This window comes from Carettochelys insculpta, chromosome 1, assembly GCF_033958435.1.
Source record: "Carettochelys insculpta isolate YL-2023 chromosome 1, ASM3395843v1, whole genome shotgun sequence".
NCBI lineage: Eukaryota > Metazoa > Chordata > Testudines > Carettochelyidae > Carettochelys > Carettochelys insculpta.
In genome coordinates, this window is record NC_134137.1 from 218,154,255 (window position 1) to 218,173,253 (window position 18,999).

The 18,999-nt window shown below is 47.2% G+C and overlaps 1 protein-coding gene across 3 annotated transcripts in view; it reads left to right on the forward strand.

Annotated features, from left to right (window-relative positions):
* ABI3BP (ABI family member 3 binding protein) overlaps window positions 1-18,999 on the forward strand; it is a 451,725-nt gene that overhangs the window by 96,617 nt on the left and 336,109 nt on the right. For 2 of the 3 annotated variants that reach the window (XM_074999369.1, XM_074999377.1), the window contains exon 1: window positions 5,327-5,473. The exons of the other annotated variant lie outside the window; for it this stretch is intronic. In XM_074999369.1, coding sequence (XP_074855470.1) covers window positions 5,395-5,473 — 79 coding nt within the window. In that variant the 5' untranslated portion in view covers window positions 5,327-5,394. Of the gene's footprint in view, window positions 1-5,326; window positions 5,474-18,999 lie in introns of those variants that run through there. 3 annotated transcript variants of the gene reach the window in all.

Below are 18,999 nucleotides of genomic sequence, written 5' to 3' on the forward strand. Positions count from 1 at the left end.
CTCCACCACCGGGCCCTTGCCCATGTTGCTATGGTCATCCTCATCATGTTGAACACAGACACCGCAGGTCTAGATCCAGGGGCAGGTCCTCTCCTACTACTCATCAATACTCCCGTGTACACACTCGCTCTGGGACGGGAATGCAGTTGTCCCAGGGGGAATTAGGTCCAGAATCCCGAGACTTCCCTTCACAGCCCACCAGGGAGCAAGTATACCACCAAACTCGGGAGCCAGAGGATTTGCGGGAGGTTTACCCCAGTGGTTCCTCCTCATCCTCCCCAGATGAGGCCCCGGCCCCCGGGGATGTCTCCCTTCCGGATGACCTTAAACAATTCCAGGAGCTGTTCAAAAGAGTAGCATTCACGCAGGACATTCAGATAGCAGAGGTGCAGGAGAAGCATCATAAACTCCTGAAAAATTTGAGACCCCTGGCTTCATCTAAAATCGCTATCCCGCTGCACGAAGCCATTATGAAGTCAGCCACTAACATATGGCAGACTCCGGCCTCTATGCCGCCTACGAACAAGAGAGCGGATAAGAAGTACTTCGTCCCAGCCAAGGGCATGGAGTTCCTCTTTAGTCACCCACAACCCAATTCTTTGGTGGTCGAATCGTCCCAGCAGAGGTTGAAAACGTCTCAGTACAAATCGGGGGGTCGGATAAAGATGCTAAGAAACTAGAGCTGTTCGGCAGGAAGGTCTACTCCTCCTCTACCCTATTATTGAGGATGGCAAATTACGCAGCACATCTATCAAACCATAACTTTGGCAATTACTCTAGACTCACTCCTCTCATGGATTCACTCCCGGAGGACAAGAAGCCAGTGTTAAAGGCGATTGTCCAAGAAGGCTACATGGCGTTGCGGACGGGAGTCCAGATTGCCCTGGACGTGGCGGACACAGCGGCACGTTCAACAGCAGCAGCAGTGGTAATGCGTAGGGAATCCTGGCTCCAGACATCCGGTATCCCCAGAGACCTACAGGCGAAGATCGTGGATCTTCCCTTTGATAAGCAAAAGCTGTTTGCGGACTCAACCGACTCGGTCCTCCACTCCAGCAAAGACTCAAGGGCCACACTTAAGACCTTGGGTATTTATACTCCCCCATACAAGAAAAAGAAGTTCTATCCTCAGCAAAGACGCTATGCTTACCAACCACAGCGCGCTCAATATCAGCGAGGCTATGACCAAGGGCGCCATCAACAGCATCAGCAGTACAGGGCCCCCAGACGACGTTCTCAAAAAAGCCGTACACCCTCGGGACAAGCCCTGAGACAGCAAGTTTGATGGTTATGTCGAGGGCTGCACTATCAACACCATCACTCAATGCCATTCTCATCTCATGTTCCATCATTGCCTCAAACCGTTCCACTCCCAATGGCAAAAGATCACCACAGACAAATGGGTGCTAGAAATTATAGCCACAGGTTACATGATCCCCTACCAGTCAATTCCACTGACAAAACCTCCCAGCTGCCCTCATCTCAGGGACGCTGCCCACGAGGCGAGGCTGAAGCAGGAGGTAGATCACCTCATGTTCATAGGGGCGGTGGAAAGAGTGCCGGAACAATTCCAAGGGAAAGGTTTGTACTCACATTACTTCCTAACAGAGAAGAAAACAGGAGGCTGGAGGCCGATTTTGGATCTACGGGGCCTCAACCGTTGCTTGCGCAAGCAACGGTTTCGGATGATCACAGTTGCTTCCATACTTACGGCACTGGACGATGGAGGCTGGTTTGCAGCCCTTGACTTACAAGACGCTACTTTCATATAACAATCCACCTGGCACACAGATGCTTCCTCCGCTTCACGGTCGGCGGGGAACATTTCCAGTACAGGGTTCTTCCGTTCGGCCTATCCTTCGCACCCAGAGTCTTTACGAAAACCCTGGCAGTGGTATCAGCCTACCTGCACAGACAGGGGGTGTTTATTTTTCCATATCTGGATGACTGCCTACTGAAAGGAGTCTCAAAGGCAGAGGTCCTACGCATGATACGCATCACCGCGAACACGTTTACTTCGCTGGGCCTAGTTATCAACCTCGCAAAGTCAAAGACCGAACCCACGCAAGATATAGAGTTCATAGGGGCATGCATAAACTCTATCGCAGCAAGAGTATACCTGCCCGACACCCGCTTCCGCGCCATCAACTCACTGGTGCAAGTCATTACGTACAGCCCCGCGGTGCCGGTCCTAACGTGCCTGCAACTGTTGGGGCACATGGCGGCAGCGACATTTGTGGTACAGAATGCCAGGTTACACATGCGAAGCCTGCAGCATTGGCTGGCGAGTGTTTACAAACCGGCATCCCACACTGTCCACAGGGTAGTGTCGCCCACGACGGAAGTGCGCAGATCCCTAGCGTGGTGGGGAAATCCCAAGAATCTGCTAGTGGGGGTGCCCTTCCACCAACCACAAATTTCTATTTTTCTTACTACCGACGCCTCCCACATAGGATGGGGAGCGCACACCGGTGACAAGGTGACGCAAGGGCTATGGTCCCCTGCGGAACAGACACTGCACATAAACATACTGGAGCTCAGAGCAGTGTTCAATGCGTGCAGACATTTTCAGAAATACCTACACGGCAAAGTAGTCGGGATCAATACCGACAATACCTCCACTATGTTCTACATCAATCGACAAGGAGTGGCACGATCCCGTGCGCTATGCGCGGAAGCAGTCCGATTGTGGAACTGGTGGATCACCAACAACATAACGTTGAAAGCCTCGTACTTGCCGGGCGCCCACAACGTGAAGGCAGATCAGCTGAGCAGGCGCTTCGCACTCATGCACGAATGGCAGATCCTCTCCGACCTGCTACAGAGCATATTTCATACATGGGGGTTTCCCCAAGTCGATTTGTTTGCCACCCAGTACAACAAGAAGTGTCCCCAGTACTGCTCCAGAGCAGGAATAGGGCAGGGGTCCCTGGGGGACGCATTCATGATTTCATGGAAGGGCCCTCTACTCTACGCGTTTCCCCCCACAACGCTTATCCACAAGGTTCTGCAGAAAGCCAGAAGGGACAGAGCTCGCATGATACTCATAGTTCCAACTTGGGACCGACAACAATCGTTTCCCTTGCTTCTGCGCATGTCGGATCATCCACCACTCCCCCTACTGGTGGCGCCGGACTTACTCATGCAGGCTCAGAGGTCCATAGTGCACTCGCACCCTCAGGGTCTGCATCTACAAGCATGGCTAATCCATGGCTCAGCTCCTTAGAGAGCACGTGTACGGAGGGAGTACGACAAGTCTTGGAGTGTAGCCGAAGGGCCTCCACTAGGAGGACTTACGAACCGAAATGGACACGCTTTACAGCCTGGTGTTCCTCCAAACAGTTAGCTCCCCTCGATGTTCCCATAACCGTAATACTAGAATACCTATTGGACCTCAAATGAGACGGGCTTTCTCTATCCTCGATAAAGGTCCACCTCGCTGCTATATCAGCTTTTCAGCATATAGAGGAAGGGCCCACCGTCTTTGCCCACCCTATCGTCACAAGGTTCTTGAAGGGGCTGGTAAACCTGTACCCCCCTCAAAAACTGCTACCGCCGTCGTGGAATTTGGACTTGGTGCTCAGCACGCTATCGGGACCACCCTTCGAACCCTTAGCCACAGTAGCCCTCCGACTCCTTACTATGAAAACAACCTTCCTTCTTGCGATTATGTCAGCCCGCAGGGTGAGCGAGCTCGCAGCAGTGATGGCAATCTGCCCTGCACAGTATTCTCAAAGGGGGCGGTAACCTTACAGTTACACCCAGCCTTCATTCCAAAAGTTTCCTTGGAGTTCCATCTTAACGAACCATTAGTTTTACCCTCGTTTTACGCGTAGCCTCACAGCTCCAGCAAGGAGGCGCGCCTACATCTCCTAGATGTGAGAAGGGCATTGGCCTTCTACATGGACAGAACTTAGTTCTTCCGCAAAACGGACAGGCTTCTGGTGTCTCTCGCTCCCAGGTCAAAAGGGGAAGGCCTCTCTTCCCAGAGAATTTCGAAGCACATTGTATTCTGTATAAAAATGTGCTACGAGCTTCGAAAGACCCCTTTGCTGGCTCCGCCTAGGGCTCACTCCACCAGGGCGGTGGCGGCATCAACAGCCTTCTTCAAAGGAATTGCATTAAAAGACATCTGTAGAGCGGCGACCTGGTCATCCTGCGACACCTTCGCCAAGCATTACGCCCTGCATCGGGTATTCAAGGAGGATACCCGTCTGTCAACAGCAGCCCTCTTGGGGGCAAGCTGCACATAAATCGATTACCCACGTCCTTACTTGGGTTACTGCTGGGTTGTCATGTATTGTGGAGCACCCATGGGGACCACTCGAAGAAGAAAGAGAAGTTACTCACCTGTAGTAACGATGGTTCTTTGAGATGTGTCCCCGTGGGTGCTCCACCACCCGCCCATCCTCCCCGCTTCGGATCTCTGTCTGGTATTTTTCAGGATCATCCGAGGTGGTTGGTCAAGGAACTAGCTGGGAGCGGATCGCGCACATGGCCGGGGGCACGCAAGGGAGTGGCACGCGTCGGCGCATGCGCGATCCAATAGAAACTGCTAGAAGAATTCCGATCTGCGGTGCCTGGCGAGCCTGACACCTATTGTGGAGCACCCACAGGGACACATCTCGAAGAACCATCGTTACTACAGGTGAGTAACTTCTCTTTCTCTCCCACAGGGACTTAACTTTCTCTTAGCTTCAGCTTTGCAGTTAGCTGGTAATTTTCATCACTTGCATTAAAGAAAAAAATGTAAAAATGTTTTTAAAGTGGACAAAACAAAATAAACAAATTGGCAGTGGCATATAGTCTTACAGACCAAGAACCTTGACTTTATAAGTATTGTGTTGAATTCTGGTCAAGTAAGTCCATATTCTGATTATAAGTGACAGCAGAATCTGTCCCAAAGTCATGCTAAGTTGGACAAGATCTTAAGTCAGAAAAATGTTGAGATCAATGAGGTAAATTGCATTGGATAATGTAAAAAACCAAATCTTACATTTGCAATTCACCATTTTTGGACAAAACAGTGTAGTAGTATGTCTCCCTGTCTGAGTTTCCAGGGCAGTTGTACAGGAATTTTGACATCTGTATGATTTCTGTGCATGAAGTATAAGTGATCACAGGTTGATCCATTGTAAACAGAGAGACTGAAAGGATCTATAACAAAAACCAGAAGTCTATTGCAGTCAGAGTCTGATAATATCATTTTAATGCTAATTTTCCTTTTCCAGAGTAGGGTGTGATGTCATTCTCTCTCCTCCCACTGTAAACTAAGCTGCTGTCAAAGTTTGCTGCTTCTGCCACTGAGAGAACAGTTCACTTAACTTCAGCTGCAGTACCTTGTTCTTTGATACCCACCAGCATCACTTTCGGTGCAAGTTTGGGTTTGTAACCATGATATCAAGACTGGTCTTTCTACTTTTCTGTGGACATATTGCACTAAACCTGGGAAATTCTCACAAATTGCCAAGAGGCAAGTAGCTATGACAACTTTGTGTTTTGTTGGAAAAATGTTTGTTTTTGCAATACAAATTTGCTTTCAGTATGTAGCAAAGGCTTAAAAGACTACCTGAAAGAGAAATGTAAGAGAAGAGCAGCCTGCAGGGCAAAATCAAGGTAGAAGAGAGAATTATATAAAACTCTTATGCTTAACTGAAGCAAAGATATGAACATTTCCACTGTAGCTCGTGAATCCAGTAAGAATTGCCATGTAAGGAGAATTAATTCTAATGAGGTTATGATCATTTAGATAATATTGTATAAGTTTGTGGTAAGATCTTCAAGGAAATGGGGTTGAGTGTACCCCAAGTTGTTGGCAGGAGATTTCAGTTCTGTTTTGGAACAAGTGTTCTATACTTTTCAATTATATCCATCCTATTAGTATCATGGTTCTTTTCTGCAAGTCAGTGTGATTCTTTCAAGAGAGTGATATATTAAGAGAGTGCATTTTAAAACTCCACAGGAGGGAAAAAAAAACTTCAGGTCATGTGAATATTTGTCTAAATATTCCCCTCTACGGGATTTGCAAGTGGGCTTGCAAAATTGGAAGAGAACCTTCCTTTCTCTATATATTTGGATCTGTGTAATGGTGACATTTTGTGAGTATTTTATGCTGCAAGAAAAACAGATGTAGTATAAAATTGAAATCATATTTCAAAATCTAGATTACTTTGTAGCAGCTTGGAACTAAAGTTGCACTTCACTTTACAGCTGTGCTTGTACTGCTGTTTACTTTGTAGAAATGCCTTTGTAAGTCCAGTCTGTGCTTTGTTGATGGATTTTATATCTACAGACTGCTGCAGTCAGCAAAATTTACAGGGGATGCTCTACTTTTTATTATTATTATTTAGTTGCTTCGAGCCATGCCACAAAGTGGCATCCTTGAGGTCATCCTACAGTATGATACACCTAAAGTGGGGGAATAAAGAGGGTGCTGGAAGGAGAGAAAGATGCTGCTCTTATCCCAAGATAAAAACATCACAGGCATTTTCTGTCTAGATGTTCCCCCTGGAAATATATTGCTTTTTGGAGCCCCCAGACATCCTGGAATTGAAGAATGATTTTTGCAAGTGTGTTTCTGCTGGATGATGATAGTGAAGGAAAACCAGACTGTATTCACTCAGTACTGATATAAAAATACAGTTAGATTCAGATAGACTTTTAAACCCTGAGTTCCTGCGTGTGTGCGTGTGCCCACACAAATCCACCCCTTCTAAATAAGTTTACCTAGAACCTTTGTGTCCTTACAATACTGAAAAAGAATTACCCTCTGCAGACATAGCTATGTACTGTCTGCTTTTGGAGGATGGAGATTTTCCAGTATCCACATTATGCAGATCATACTATTTAATTTTCTGCTTGTTTTGAAGGGATGATAACCATGATTGTTTAACTAAAGTTCTGGCAAAACTTAAAGCTTCACTTTTCATGCTGCAATCTCAGGAGATAATCTCTGGAAACAGTTTTGCTTTCCTAATGTGATGAAGCAAACAATGCAGTTCACTTGTCATTTGCATTAAAGCTGCAGGTGGAAATGCCAGGTTCATGCTGTTTGATTTATGAAAGGATACCCCTTTGCAAATGTATTAACATAAAACAGTTTCTGACCCTTGCAGATATCATGTCAGTTTATTATTTTTGAGTTGAACACTTCGTACATTGGTTCCTGGGTTGTTTTTCTTGGAATGCTCAAGGATCTTCATTAGAGCATTTCTATTTGACTGGAACTTATGCATATTTCCATAAATGAGCATTATGATGTTTAGATTTTAAGTACTTACAAAATAACTGAGGAGTGAGGAAGTTCTGTTGTATTATTAGAGTGGTCCCGTCTGTCTTGTAAACTCAGTCCATGAAGTACACCTGCAAACTCTCTGCTGTTGTGTTCAATCCCAGTTACAAACAGCACAGTTATGCAATGCTCCAGAGCTGCTCCTACTGCATGGACTACAGTAGAGTCAGTTTCATGTTACTAAAGAGGTGCTCCAGACAAATTCATTATCTCATAATGGGGTAGTCTGTGATAGATTCCCAGTATAAACCTTTTAATTCTTACTGCTGCTGTGGAATCCCAGTTCTTGAGTCTCCTTTCAAGGAGATGAAATGTACTGATCCCTGGCCTCATGCAGTGGGATTTCCTTTCAGTGGTCCAAGCAGGAAAGACAATCTTGCCTCTTGCAGCTGTAGGGAAGGCAGCCAAAAAACCCTTTGGATGTCAGTGATTTGCAGAGCCATTGGAAAGACAGTCCTCTTCAAGTATGTGGTTTTTGTGAAGTTGGAAAGCACACGGCTCCCTCTTCCAGGATGCTTATTTGCTGCCATCCCCACAGGCATGTGTCTGACTAAAGTGATGAGAAATGTCCATGATTCTTCATTTTTCTTTGCTGTTCCTGAGCTGGCCTGCTCACAAACACTTGCTTTAAGCATTTCATCTCTGAAAGTTAGTACACTATTGGAGGAATGCCTTGGAAACTAAATAATTACATAGAAGAACTAGATATCAAAAGAACTTTAAGGTGGCAGAGTCAAGAACTCAAAAGTAAAGAAATTCCAGGGTTAGAGTTACCAGAAGAATTACACATACACCAGAGGAGAGGCTCTCAACTTTTCTAGCACCCCTTCAAAAGTCTGATTTATCTTGTTTTCTTCAGCATTTCACCTTATTTAAAAACTACTTGGCTGTAAAATCAGACATAAAATAAAAAAAAAAAAGTGTCACAGCACAGGACATTGCTGAAAATTTGTTTACATTCTCATTTTTACCATATAACTACAAAATAAATCAGTCAGAACATAAATATATTATGCTTAGATTTTAGTGTATAGTCTACAAAACAGTATAAACAAGTCATTGTATACAATTTTAGTTTGAGCTGACTTCACTAATGCTTTTTTATAGCCTGTTATAAAACTAGGCAAATATAGAGAGGTGTTAATGTATCCCTAAAAGAGCTCTGAGTACCCACATGGTTATGTGAACCCCTAGTTGAGAACTAGTGTGTTATAATATGGTCTTGCCCAAGATCACATAGGGAGTTCTGTGGCAGACTGGATAACTGCAAAATTCTCCATGATAGTTTCTGTAAAAGCTAGGACAGAACTCAACTTTCCCAGTTCTCAGCTCAGTGCCTTGAGCAGAAGAGAACATTTTTTTCTCTTGAAAGTCTTTGCCCTGTTCACTGTTCATCTTGTCCAAATAGTAGGTGATTAAAGACCACATCATAGTGTGTTAAGGTTTGACAGGCTTTGTTTTTTTGTTTTTTTTTAAATGGAGTATTGCAGGAAGGTAGGTTTATCAGAATGTTTTGTTCTGCTGTGGTTTCATAGCTGCCTCCCCACCATTCAAAATTAACATCCCATTCAGATGGATAGTATAGGGGCTAATCTATACTTACCGGATGATCGACATGCTGTGGTTGATCTTCCAGAGTTTGATTTTGCTGCGTGTGTTAAGATGTGGCAAAATCAGTCTCTGTGGGCTCGGCTGTCGACCCCTGTACCTACACTATTGCATGTAGTAAGGGACATTGAGGTGAGCCTGAAGAACGCTGGACTACACTAGGTCAGAAGTCAATGCTGAAACATCGATTCCACCTATGCTAATGGTGTAGCTAGAACTGCATATGTGAGATCAACTTTGTTCCCTAGTGTAGATCACCATATCAATTACATGTAGTTCATGTTTGGAACTACAATCACAAACGGTAGAATCTTAATTTTTAGTGAAAATTGAAGATTTTTAATTACTTGATAGTGAGAGATGGATTCAGCAAAATACAGATAATTTTGGATAAAAGAATATAATGATAAAATAGGATCTTACATGTGACAATGCTCTTTATAGCACTTATATTTTGCAGCTCTTTTAATCTTCAAAGGGTCATTCAAATTATTTAATTTTTTAATTTAACTCCTGGTAGCCACTGAGAAGATTAGTCACGTCTTATATAACCTTACAGATATCTTTACCGTAGACCATTCCTTGGTTTATCTCAGTGAGCAATTTGAACTGAAACATAATTTTTCTGCTGTGCAGTTAAGCCAAATTTTTCTGCTGTACAGTTAAGCCAACGTTTCTCTATAAGCTTACATTTCCCTCCCCATAAAAATATTCTAGTGTGGAGACCTCTGACCACTGTTACACATCTGTGCAGCACCATCATGTCTGACCTGAGGATTGTGGTTTGGGAAAATTCAGCTAAATAGATGAGAAAATAGGAACGTTGTCACATGTGGGAGGGCTACCTGAATCAAATCCAGGAAAATAAACAATTTTTGTGGCTGTATATAATAGAAAGTTCTTTCTTCTATGCATAATAATAGAGTGCAAAAGAAGATGTGGCACTGATAGATAGATAGATAGTTTAATAAATAGAACAAAGTGAGTATGAGTAAAATGTAAAGACTATCCTAATGCATCAGGTCTAAACAAGTTAAGAGACAGGAGGCTGTTTCAGGGCACAGTCCACGGCATTTATCTGGCTCCTGTTGTCTTAGGACTTGATCCAAATGCTTTAGAAGTAAAGGGTTCAATAGCAGGCTGAAAGCCTTGGTAAAAAGTATTTTATTGTTTTAGTTTTCTGGATGGATTCTGTGGACAGCACAGATGTGTATAGAAATCAGTTCTATTGAGCACCTCTGATGCTGTATTTAATAGACGCTGCCAAGTTGCTTGCAGACTGCAACAGAAGGCAGTCTGGTTAGGATCTGAGACTCCATAATCAGGGAAATTCAGGTCAGCTTTCTCTTATTCTTTTATGTTCCCAGATGACTGTAACTACAAACCTGGCATTGGATGACCATCTTACTTATTCTTTTTCCTTCTGCTTTTTCCTATAATCTCACTTTGTCTGCCTGTTTGAGGGTATCCGTCTATGTTTTTTATTATAGCTGAAAGGAATCAGAAGTAATTCACTTTTATAAACTAGAATGACCTTGTGCCTGTATTAAATCAAAGCAACACAAAATGTGGCTTGGGTTATTGAGTTTCCAGCTACAGGGTATACATCTGCATTCCGGATGCTTGAACAAGTAATCACTTTTGGCAAAATGTCTTGCCTGTCCTAATTCTGAAATTAGGACACAGGATTGCCTGTTTCACACTTCTTGCTTGTGCAACAAACACAGGAACAGGGTAAAATGTAGACTTAATGCTCACTTATGCAGCAGGATCACAGGCTTCTCGATGTCACCTGGTTCAGTAATTTTCTATGCATGTTACTGTCAGCAGAGGGAGCTAATAGGAAAAATGTAGTGGTACTGCAATGGAAGAGAGTATGCAGATGTCACCCTTAAAATATGTCAGTAGTCACCTTAGTTAACCTTAGTATTTGGAGTGTTGTAAATATTTGCTGTTGTAAGTGAAGAAGACTATATGGAATAGTGCACATGCTGAAGTAACCTTATTTATTTTACAAGGAAGCTTCTGGAGAGTGTTCACTGTTATTTACTGTACCTTTCCTAACTTCTTACACTCAGCTATTTGAAAGAACATGAAGCTGGTCTTACTCATGCTAAATTACTCGGCTGTGTCATGTTTTTTAATACTTGTTCCCAACCAGAGGTTAAACCTTAGCATGTGTTTGTTTATTTGTATCAGACAATTAGGAACAATTGAGATTTATTATGGTTATTCTATGGTTGTCAAAACAGAATAGCCAAATGGTAGTCCAAAAACTTTCTTAAGGCCTCCCCTAATAGCATTCCTTTGGTAGCTGAAGGTTAAAAAGGCCAGAAGTCATAATGAAGGAGAAAAATATCTTCCTTTAAAGTTATTTATTTGAACAAATAATGAAACACCATAGCAGAATAATGAAAAGAAATGTACCAACTACATTGCAAGTTAATTTTCCATATTTTACAGAAATACTTTCAAGAGACTTATTTTAAAAGTAGCTTCCTTAATTTTTAAAAACCCATTGTAATAAAGGAGAGGCAATTCAGACTAGGTCACTTGAATATTATGGAAAATAAACTTTTGTGAGAAAAATCCCACTGTGTTAATGCTACAGAAATGGCACTACAGTTCTGTAAGAAATTCGAGTAGATTTCTTTATTCCAAAGAAAATATAACCAAATTTTCAGTCAACATGTGTGCCAAGTCAGGTTCACTACCTTGTATATTGTCTTTAAAGGAACCCTTTTGCCCCTCAAGAACTTCGAAAGTTTTACAGCTTATTTCACCCACACTAACTTAAGTGGCTAATCAAGTGTGGCCTAGTATCACAGCATCAGAAATACCAGGCGTTCCAGGTCAAGGGTAATCTGAAATTCTAAAATTCCATATTTTACAGTAATGTAAGCTATAATCCTGCAGTCTGAGGCATGTGAGTGGTTCCTTTAAAGATCTTGCCCATACTGTTCAAATTTCTGGATCAGTAGCATAGTAATTAAATACTAAATACATGTTAAATACTAAACAATTGAGTAAATATGATCAAAGTATTGTACAGTAAACTCTCTCCTAACCATCATTCTATCATCTGGAAATCTCAAATACGTGGCATTTTAATCGTGAGTAAATTTTAGTTACGTTTTCCATAAGTACAGTATGATGAAAGTAAATACAAATAAAAACAGATGAAAGAGTTTACTGTTTAACCTTGCATGGTGACAAGTATCAGAGGGGTAGCTGTGCTAGTCTGTATCTCCAAAAACAACAAGAAGTCCTGTGGCACCTTATAGACTAACAGATATTTTGGAGCATAAGCTTTTGTCGAAGTGAGTCTTTGCCCATGAAAACTTATGTTCCAAATTATCTGTTAGCCTATAAGTGTGGGAGTGGCATGCGATGGGGCAGAGGCTGCAGCCAGGTGGCCAACCATGGCCTGGGTCTGGGCATCCAGGGCATCCAGGTTGGGCACCACCTGGTCCCAAACCTGCCGCTCCATGGCAAGCCACTCCTGCAGCACACCCATCAGGTCCCTCAGGGCTGCCGTGTGGGCTGCATCCCCCACCTTCTCCTCCTCCTCCTCCTCCCTGCCCTGGTGGGGGCACCAGTGGATGGCTCAGCAGCAGCCCTATGCTGTCCCTGGTTGGGGCCCGGGCCTCTCCCTGTCACCCTCCGTGGTCAGGCTTTCCAGGACCGTCTGAGGCTGGTCCAACTGCTGGAGCTGTGGGGACATAAAGGTGAGAGGAACGGGCCATTAGTCCCCAGGGAAGGAACCCATGAACCTCCCCTTCCTCCCCCCACACCATTCCAGGGGCCCTGCAGGGACCGCACTCTGAGGTCCCCCATCTGGGTGCTGGGAGAGCGAGCTCTCCTCAGCCTCCCTCAGTTCCTCCATGGCCAAGCGGCCTGTGGTGCTGTCCGGGCTGCATGGTGCTGAGTGCCACATGTCAGCCCTCTGAGGGTGGGGCAGCAGGGCTGTCTGCCCTGTCCATGCCCTGGGGCCGATGGCCATGTGGGTGGGCTGTGGCCATCCTAGGCGGGACCACACATCCCCTCTCCAAGCCCCACAGCCACTGGCACGTATGGCACATACCTCTGGGTTCCTCCAGGAACTCGGGCGAGACATGGTCAGAAGGGGCCAGGCTGGATGGGGACATCAATGATGAGGGCCCCCTCACTCGAGGCTTCATCATCACTTATGGCCCAGAGTCTACGAGGACTCCTGGTGCCGGCCGATGGTCCTGTGTGGTCCTCCCTGTCGGTCCCCATCTCAAGCTCCAACTCGGTTCTGGGGTCCACCGTGTCAAGGATCAGGGCCAGGGGTCCCGTCTCCGTGGGCCCAAGGAGGCGGTCCAGTTCTTTAAAGTAGGGGCAGCTGGTGGGCGCTGCCCCAACCACCCGGCCATGTCCCAGGCCCTGCAGTAGCCCTGGTAGAGCTCGTTCACCTTGGACCTCACCTGGTCCAGAATGCGGGTGGGGCGACTCCAGCTGGTGAGGCCCTTGGCCAGGTGTTTGAACTCCTCTGTGTTCCAGCACTGGATCCCCATCTGATGCAGGACCTCCTCATCCTCCCAGAGGGTGAGGAGGTCCCACAGCTTGCCATCAGTCCATGAGGGGGCCTGGCTCTTCGTTGCCTGGCTCCCCTCCTGGGAGGACTCCCCTGTCCCTGGCTGGTCCCTGGTGTGGGCAGAGGTCCTGGCTGCTGGCCATGGTGCCAGGGAGGGTGCTGTTGTGCCTGGGGCATCATGGCTGGCAGCGGGCTGCGCAGCAGCATGGTCTCCCTGCTGTCTGCATGGTCTCAGCTTCCTGCTTGGGGCTTTGTGGGAACCTGCATCTTTAAGCATGGCCAGGTGCTGGAGCCATAGAGCTCCACTTTTGCTGTGAGCGGTGCTGCTGCCTGCCAGCTGATCGCCACCATGGAGGACTCCTTCTTTTGAAAAAGTGGGCTGTGGAGCATCTACACTTATTCTTTTTCGAAATAATCTGTCAAAAGGGGTGTTCTTCCTTCTGCAGGAATGAAGGACCAACTTCAAAGGACCGGCTCCGTTTTTTCAAAGTTTCTTTTGAATGTTCATGGAGTGTGTTTAGATGCTCCACAGGTTATTTTGAAAGACGGCCATCTTTCTACTTCACTTTCGAATGTACTTACTAGTGTAGACGCACCCTCAGAGTGCACCTTTCAGCCATTTCTGCCTTCCATCCACCAATCCAAGGTCAGACAGTGTTCTCACAAAACGTGTCAGTCTGTTTCCTGACAGGCCTTGAGAGAGACATTGTGCTGGCCTTCATTTGGTTCTCAGCAGGATGATGGGCCCTCCTTTTGAGCCAATGGGCTACTGCGTACTTTCCACTTGTAGAATGTTGTGTTCCTTTGTGGCAAGAACATCAGCAAGATATGGGTTGGATCTTAAAGCCCTGACTTGGAACCACTGTATATGGTCTTCTACAAGGACAAAGTCTATTTGCAGCCTCATGAGCCTTCCTTCTGAAGGTGGCATTGTCTTTTTATGTAAACCAGGACATTTTACTCCTGGTGTTTCACCCTCAGGCACATGCCACTAGTGAGGAAAGGAGGCTCCATGGCCTGGACATCAGACGTGCTCTGATGTTTTACCTGGTACATACCACACCCTTCCACAGGTTAACACAGCTTTTCACTGTGACAGCAGACAGAATGAAGGGCCTTCCAGTGTCCATGCAGAGGATTTTAAATGAATCACTGTCTGCACCAGAAGCTGCTGTGAGTTGGCTCAGGTCACACCACCTCTGTTTGTGAGGACCTGTTCAACCAGAACTCAGGCTTCCTCAGTGACCTTCCTGGTGATCACCCAGGACATCTGAAGACCTGAGATGCAGTCTTTTCTTCCTCATGTTCACAATGCATTATAGTATTGCTCAGCAGGACAGAGACGATGCTGGGTTTGGCAGAGCTGTATTGCAGTCTACACATCTCTGAACTCCTGCCTCCCTCTGTTGGCACTGCTTGGTAGTCACCTAATATGAACGGGCATGAGTGAGCACTCGAAGAAGAAGACAATTACTGTTTCATGTAACTGGTATGCCTCCAGATGTGTTCCACATGTCTATTCCACAAGCCACCCTCCTTCCCCACTCTTGGAGTTTCCGACAAGAAAGAATCGAGGGTGAGGGGAGCTGGTGGTGCCCCTTATACTACGCCATATGGGCGCCATTCTAGCAGCGCCAGAGCCAGTGCCCAATGGATATGACTTAGGGAAAAAACTTCCGGTACCAGTGCCTGTGGCAAGTGTGTATACACACTCATTATGGAATGGACATGTGCAACATATCTTGAAGAATACCAGTTATGGGGAAAGGTAACTGTCTTTCTTCTTCGAGTGGTCGCCGTGGGTGCTCCACAATAGGTGTCGGGCTTGCCCGGCGCCGCAGATCAGAAATCTTCCAGCAGTTTCTCCTGGATCGTGCATGTGCCGGCGTGTGCCGCTCCCCCGCACGCCCCAGCCACGTGCGTGATCCAGTCCCCGCCAGTTCCTTCTCAACCGCCATCGGCTGCAGACGGAATATGCTCAGGCTAAGGCCAGAGTCAGATTAGATAGTTGTTTTCTACGTGTAATTTGTTGTTTTTGGTTACTTAAAAAAAAAAAAAAAAAAAAAGAGAGAAAGAAAAGACAAAGAGAATATCAGCAAAAAAAAGAAAAAAAAGAAAAAAAGAGAGGAGCGGAGAAGAGAAGAGCGGACGTGAAGGCCATTTAGGCCACCCGCTGCCCCACAGGCCGGTGGTCGCTATTTGGGGTGGAAAGGCACGGATTAAGTGCTAAGTACCCTATTAACAGTAAAGGACTCACCGCAATGGCCTCTTCAGGTTTTAAAAAGTGTGAGTCATGCCGCGAAGCTATGCCGGCCTCCAATGGGCATAGCAAATGCATCCGCTGCCTGGGGGAATCACACATTACCCAGAAGTGTTCTCACTGTGCTAAGCTCACAGCCAGGGCCAGGAAGGACAGAGAGATGAGGCTTAAAATGCTCTTGTCTGATAAGGCTCTCCAGCCGGAGTTGCCGGAGAAGCCTCACCCAGAAGGGCCCTCTGGGTTGCATAAGAGGAAGGCAGCTTCTCTGACCCCCTCGGTGCAGAAACAGAGGAAACTCTCCCCGGCTCGATCCTTGCTGGCGGGTTCAGCGAGCAGGACGAGTGGAGCACACAGCCCCCAGCCGCATACTCAGGCAAGCGGCAGCGCGGCAGCACGGCAGTGCACGTGGCAGAGGCTGAGCCTCCGGTTACACAACAGCCAGCACACGCGGCGCCCAGAGCGTCAGCGAGGCAAGTGCCGGACCTGGCAGCGCCGCTGCAGGTGGCACCGGCCCCCGCGGCACCAATGGTGCAGGGGCACCAGGCACGGAGCCTGCAGGCGCCAGAGGAAGCTACCCACGCGGCACTGCAGCTGATTGTGCCGAGCGCGGCGCCGACAGCGGGGCCGAGATCCCTGGCACGGGAGGGGGCGGTGCCAGCCCCGCAGGGGAGGGGCAAGGCGAAATCAAGAACTCGGCACCACAGTCCATCTCCGGACAGGGCTGCACTGCTGTTAGCACCAAGCCCTCCCCCTATGATACACACGCCTCACCGAAGGCCTGTGTCTTCACTGGTTTATCCAGAACCTCCTTCTCCGTTCCTCCAACCAATGTCACCATGGCTTGGGCCACCTTCACCATTTCTGGGAGTGGATCCCCTGGAGTACTATCACAAGCCAGTTTCACCTCTATCTGTGTCATCGCGGAGGTCTCGCTCTCCCAGACATCGGGGGTACACACTCCGTGGGTGGTCCAGGTCTCCACCGGACCCTTGCCCATGCTGCTATGGTCGTCCTCATCATGCTGTACACAGACACCGCAGGCGTATATCCAGGGGCAGGTCCCCCCCCCCGGCCGCTCAATACCCCTGTGGACACTCTCGATCAGGGACGGAAACACAGCTGTCTCAAGGGAAGTTAGTTTTAGAACCCCGAGACTTTCCTTCACAATCCTCCAGGGAGCAAGTGTATCATCGACCGCAGGAGCCTGAGGGTTCGAGGGAGGTTTACCCCAGTGGTTCCTCCTCATCCTCCCCAGATGAGGCCATGGCCCCTGGGGATGCCTGTCCCCTGCATGACCTTAAACAATTTCAGGAGCTATTTAAAAGGGTAGCTTTCATGCAAGACATTCAAACGGCAAAGGTGCAGGAGAAACATCACAAACTCCTGAAAAATTTGAGACCCCCGGCTTCATCCAAAATTGCTATTCCTCTGGACGAAGCCATTATGGAGTCAGCCACTACCATATGGCAGACTCCGGCCTCTATCCTGCCTACGAACAAGAGAGCGGATAAGAAGTACTTCGTCCCAGCGAAGAGCATGGAGTTCCTCTTTAGTCACTCACAACCAAATTCTTTGGTGGTCGAATCGTCCCAGCAGAGGTCTAAGGCTTCTCAGTACAAATCGGGGGGGATCGGACAAAGATGCTAAGAAACTAGAGCTGTTTGGCAGGAAGGTATATTCCTCTTCTACCCTGCTATTGAGAATGGCAAATTATGCGGCACACCTACCAAACCATAATTTTGATAATTACTCCAGACTTACTCCCCTCATGGATTCACTTCCGGAAGACAAAAAGCCAGTGTTAAAGGCGATTGTTCAAGAGGGCTACGCAGCATCGTGGATGGGAGCCCAGATTGCCCTGGACGTGGTGGACACGGCAGCACGTTCAACGGCTACAGCAGTGGTCATGCGTAGAGAATCCTGGCTCCTGACGTCTGGTATCCCTAGGCACCTACAGGCAAAGATCGTGGATCTTCACTTTGATACACAAAGCTGTTTGCAGACTCAACCGACTCGGTCCTCCACTCCAGTAAGGACTTGAGAGCTACACTTAGAACCTTGGGCATTTATACTCCCCCATAAAGGGAAAAAAAAAATTTATCCTCAGCAAAGACGCTACGCTTACCAACCACAGCGTGCTCAATATCAACGGGGCTACGACCAAGGGCACCAGGGTGATGGATATCATAGCCATGGGTTACACGATCCCCTTCCAGTCGCTCCCAACAACGAAGCCTCCCGCCAGGCCTCACCTCAGGGATGCTGCCCACGAGGTGAGGCTCAAGCAGGAGGTGGACCACCTGCTACTTCCTAACAGAGAAGAAAACAGGAGGCTGGAGGCCCATCTTAGATTTTCGGGGCCTCAACCGTTACTTGCACAAGCAACGTTTTCAGATGATCACAGTTGCCTCGATACTCATGGCACTGGATGATGGAGACTGGTTTGCAGCCCTCGACTTACAAGATGCTTACTTTCATATAACAATCCACCCGGCACACAGGCGCTTCCTCTGCTTCACGGTCGGCAAGGAGCACTTCCAGTACAGGGTTCTTCCGTTCAGCCTCTCCTCGGCCCCCAGAGTCTTTACCAAAACCCTGGCAGTGGTGTCAGCCTACCTGCACAGACAGGGGTGTTTATTTTTCCATATCTGGACGACTGCCTGCTGAAAAGGGCCTCGAAGGCAGAGGTCTTATGCATGATACGCGTCACAGCGGACATGCTTTCTTCGCTGGGCCTAGTTATCAACCTCGCAAAGTCAAAGACCGAACCCACACAAGATATAGAGTTCATAGGGGCACGCATAAACTCTATCACAGCAAGGGTGTACCTACCCGACACCCGCTTCCGCGCCATCAGTTCACTGGTGCAAGTCATCACATACAGCCCCACGGTGCCGGTCTTAACGTGCTTACAGCTGCTGGGCCACATGGCGGCAGCAACGTTTGTGGTACACAATGCCAGGTTACACATGCGAAGCCTGCAGCATTGGCTGGCGAGCGTTTACAAACCGGCATCCCACACTGTCCACAGAGTGGTGTTGTCCACAACAGAGGTGCGCAGATCCCTGGCATGGTGGGAAAACCCCAAGAATCTGCTAGTGGGTGTGCCCTTTCACCAACCACGAATTTCTATTTTTCTTACTACCGACGCCTCCCACATAGGATGGGGAGCGCACACCGGCGACAAGGTGACGCAAGGGCTATGGTCCCCTGCGGAACAGACACTGCACATAAACATAATGGAGCTCAGAGCAGTGTTCAACACCTGCAAACATTTTTGAG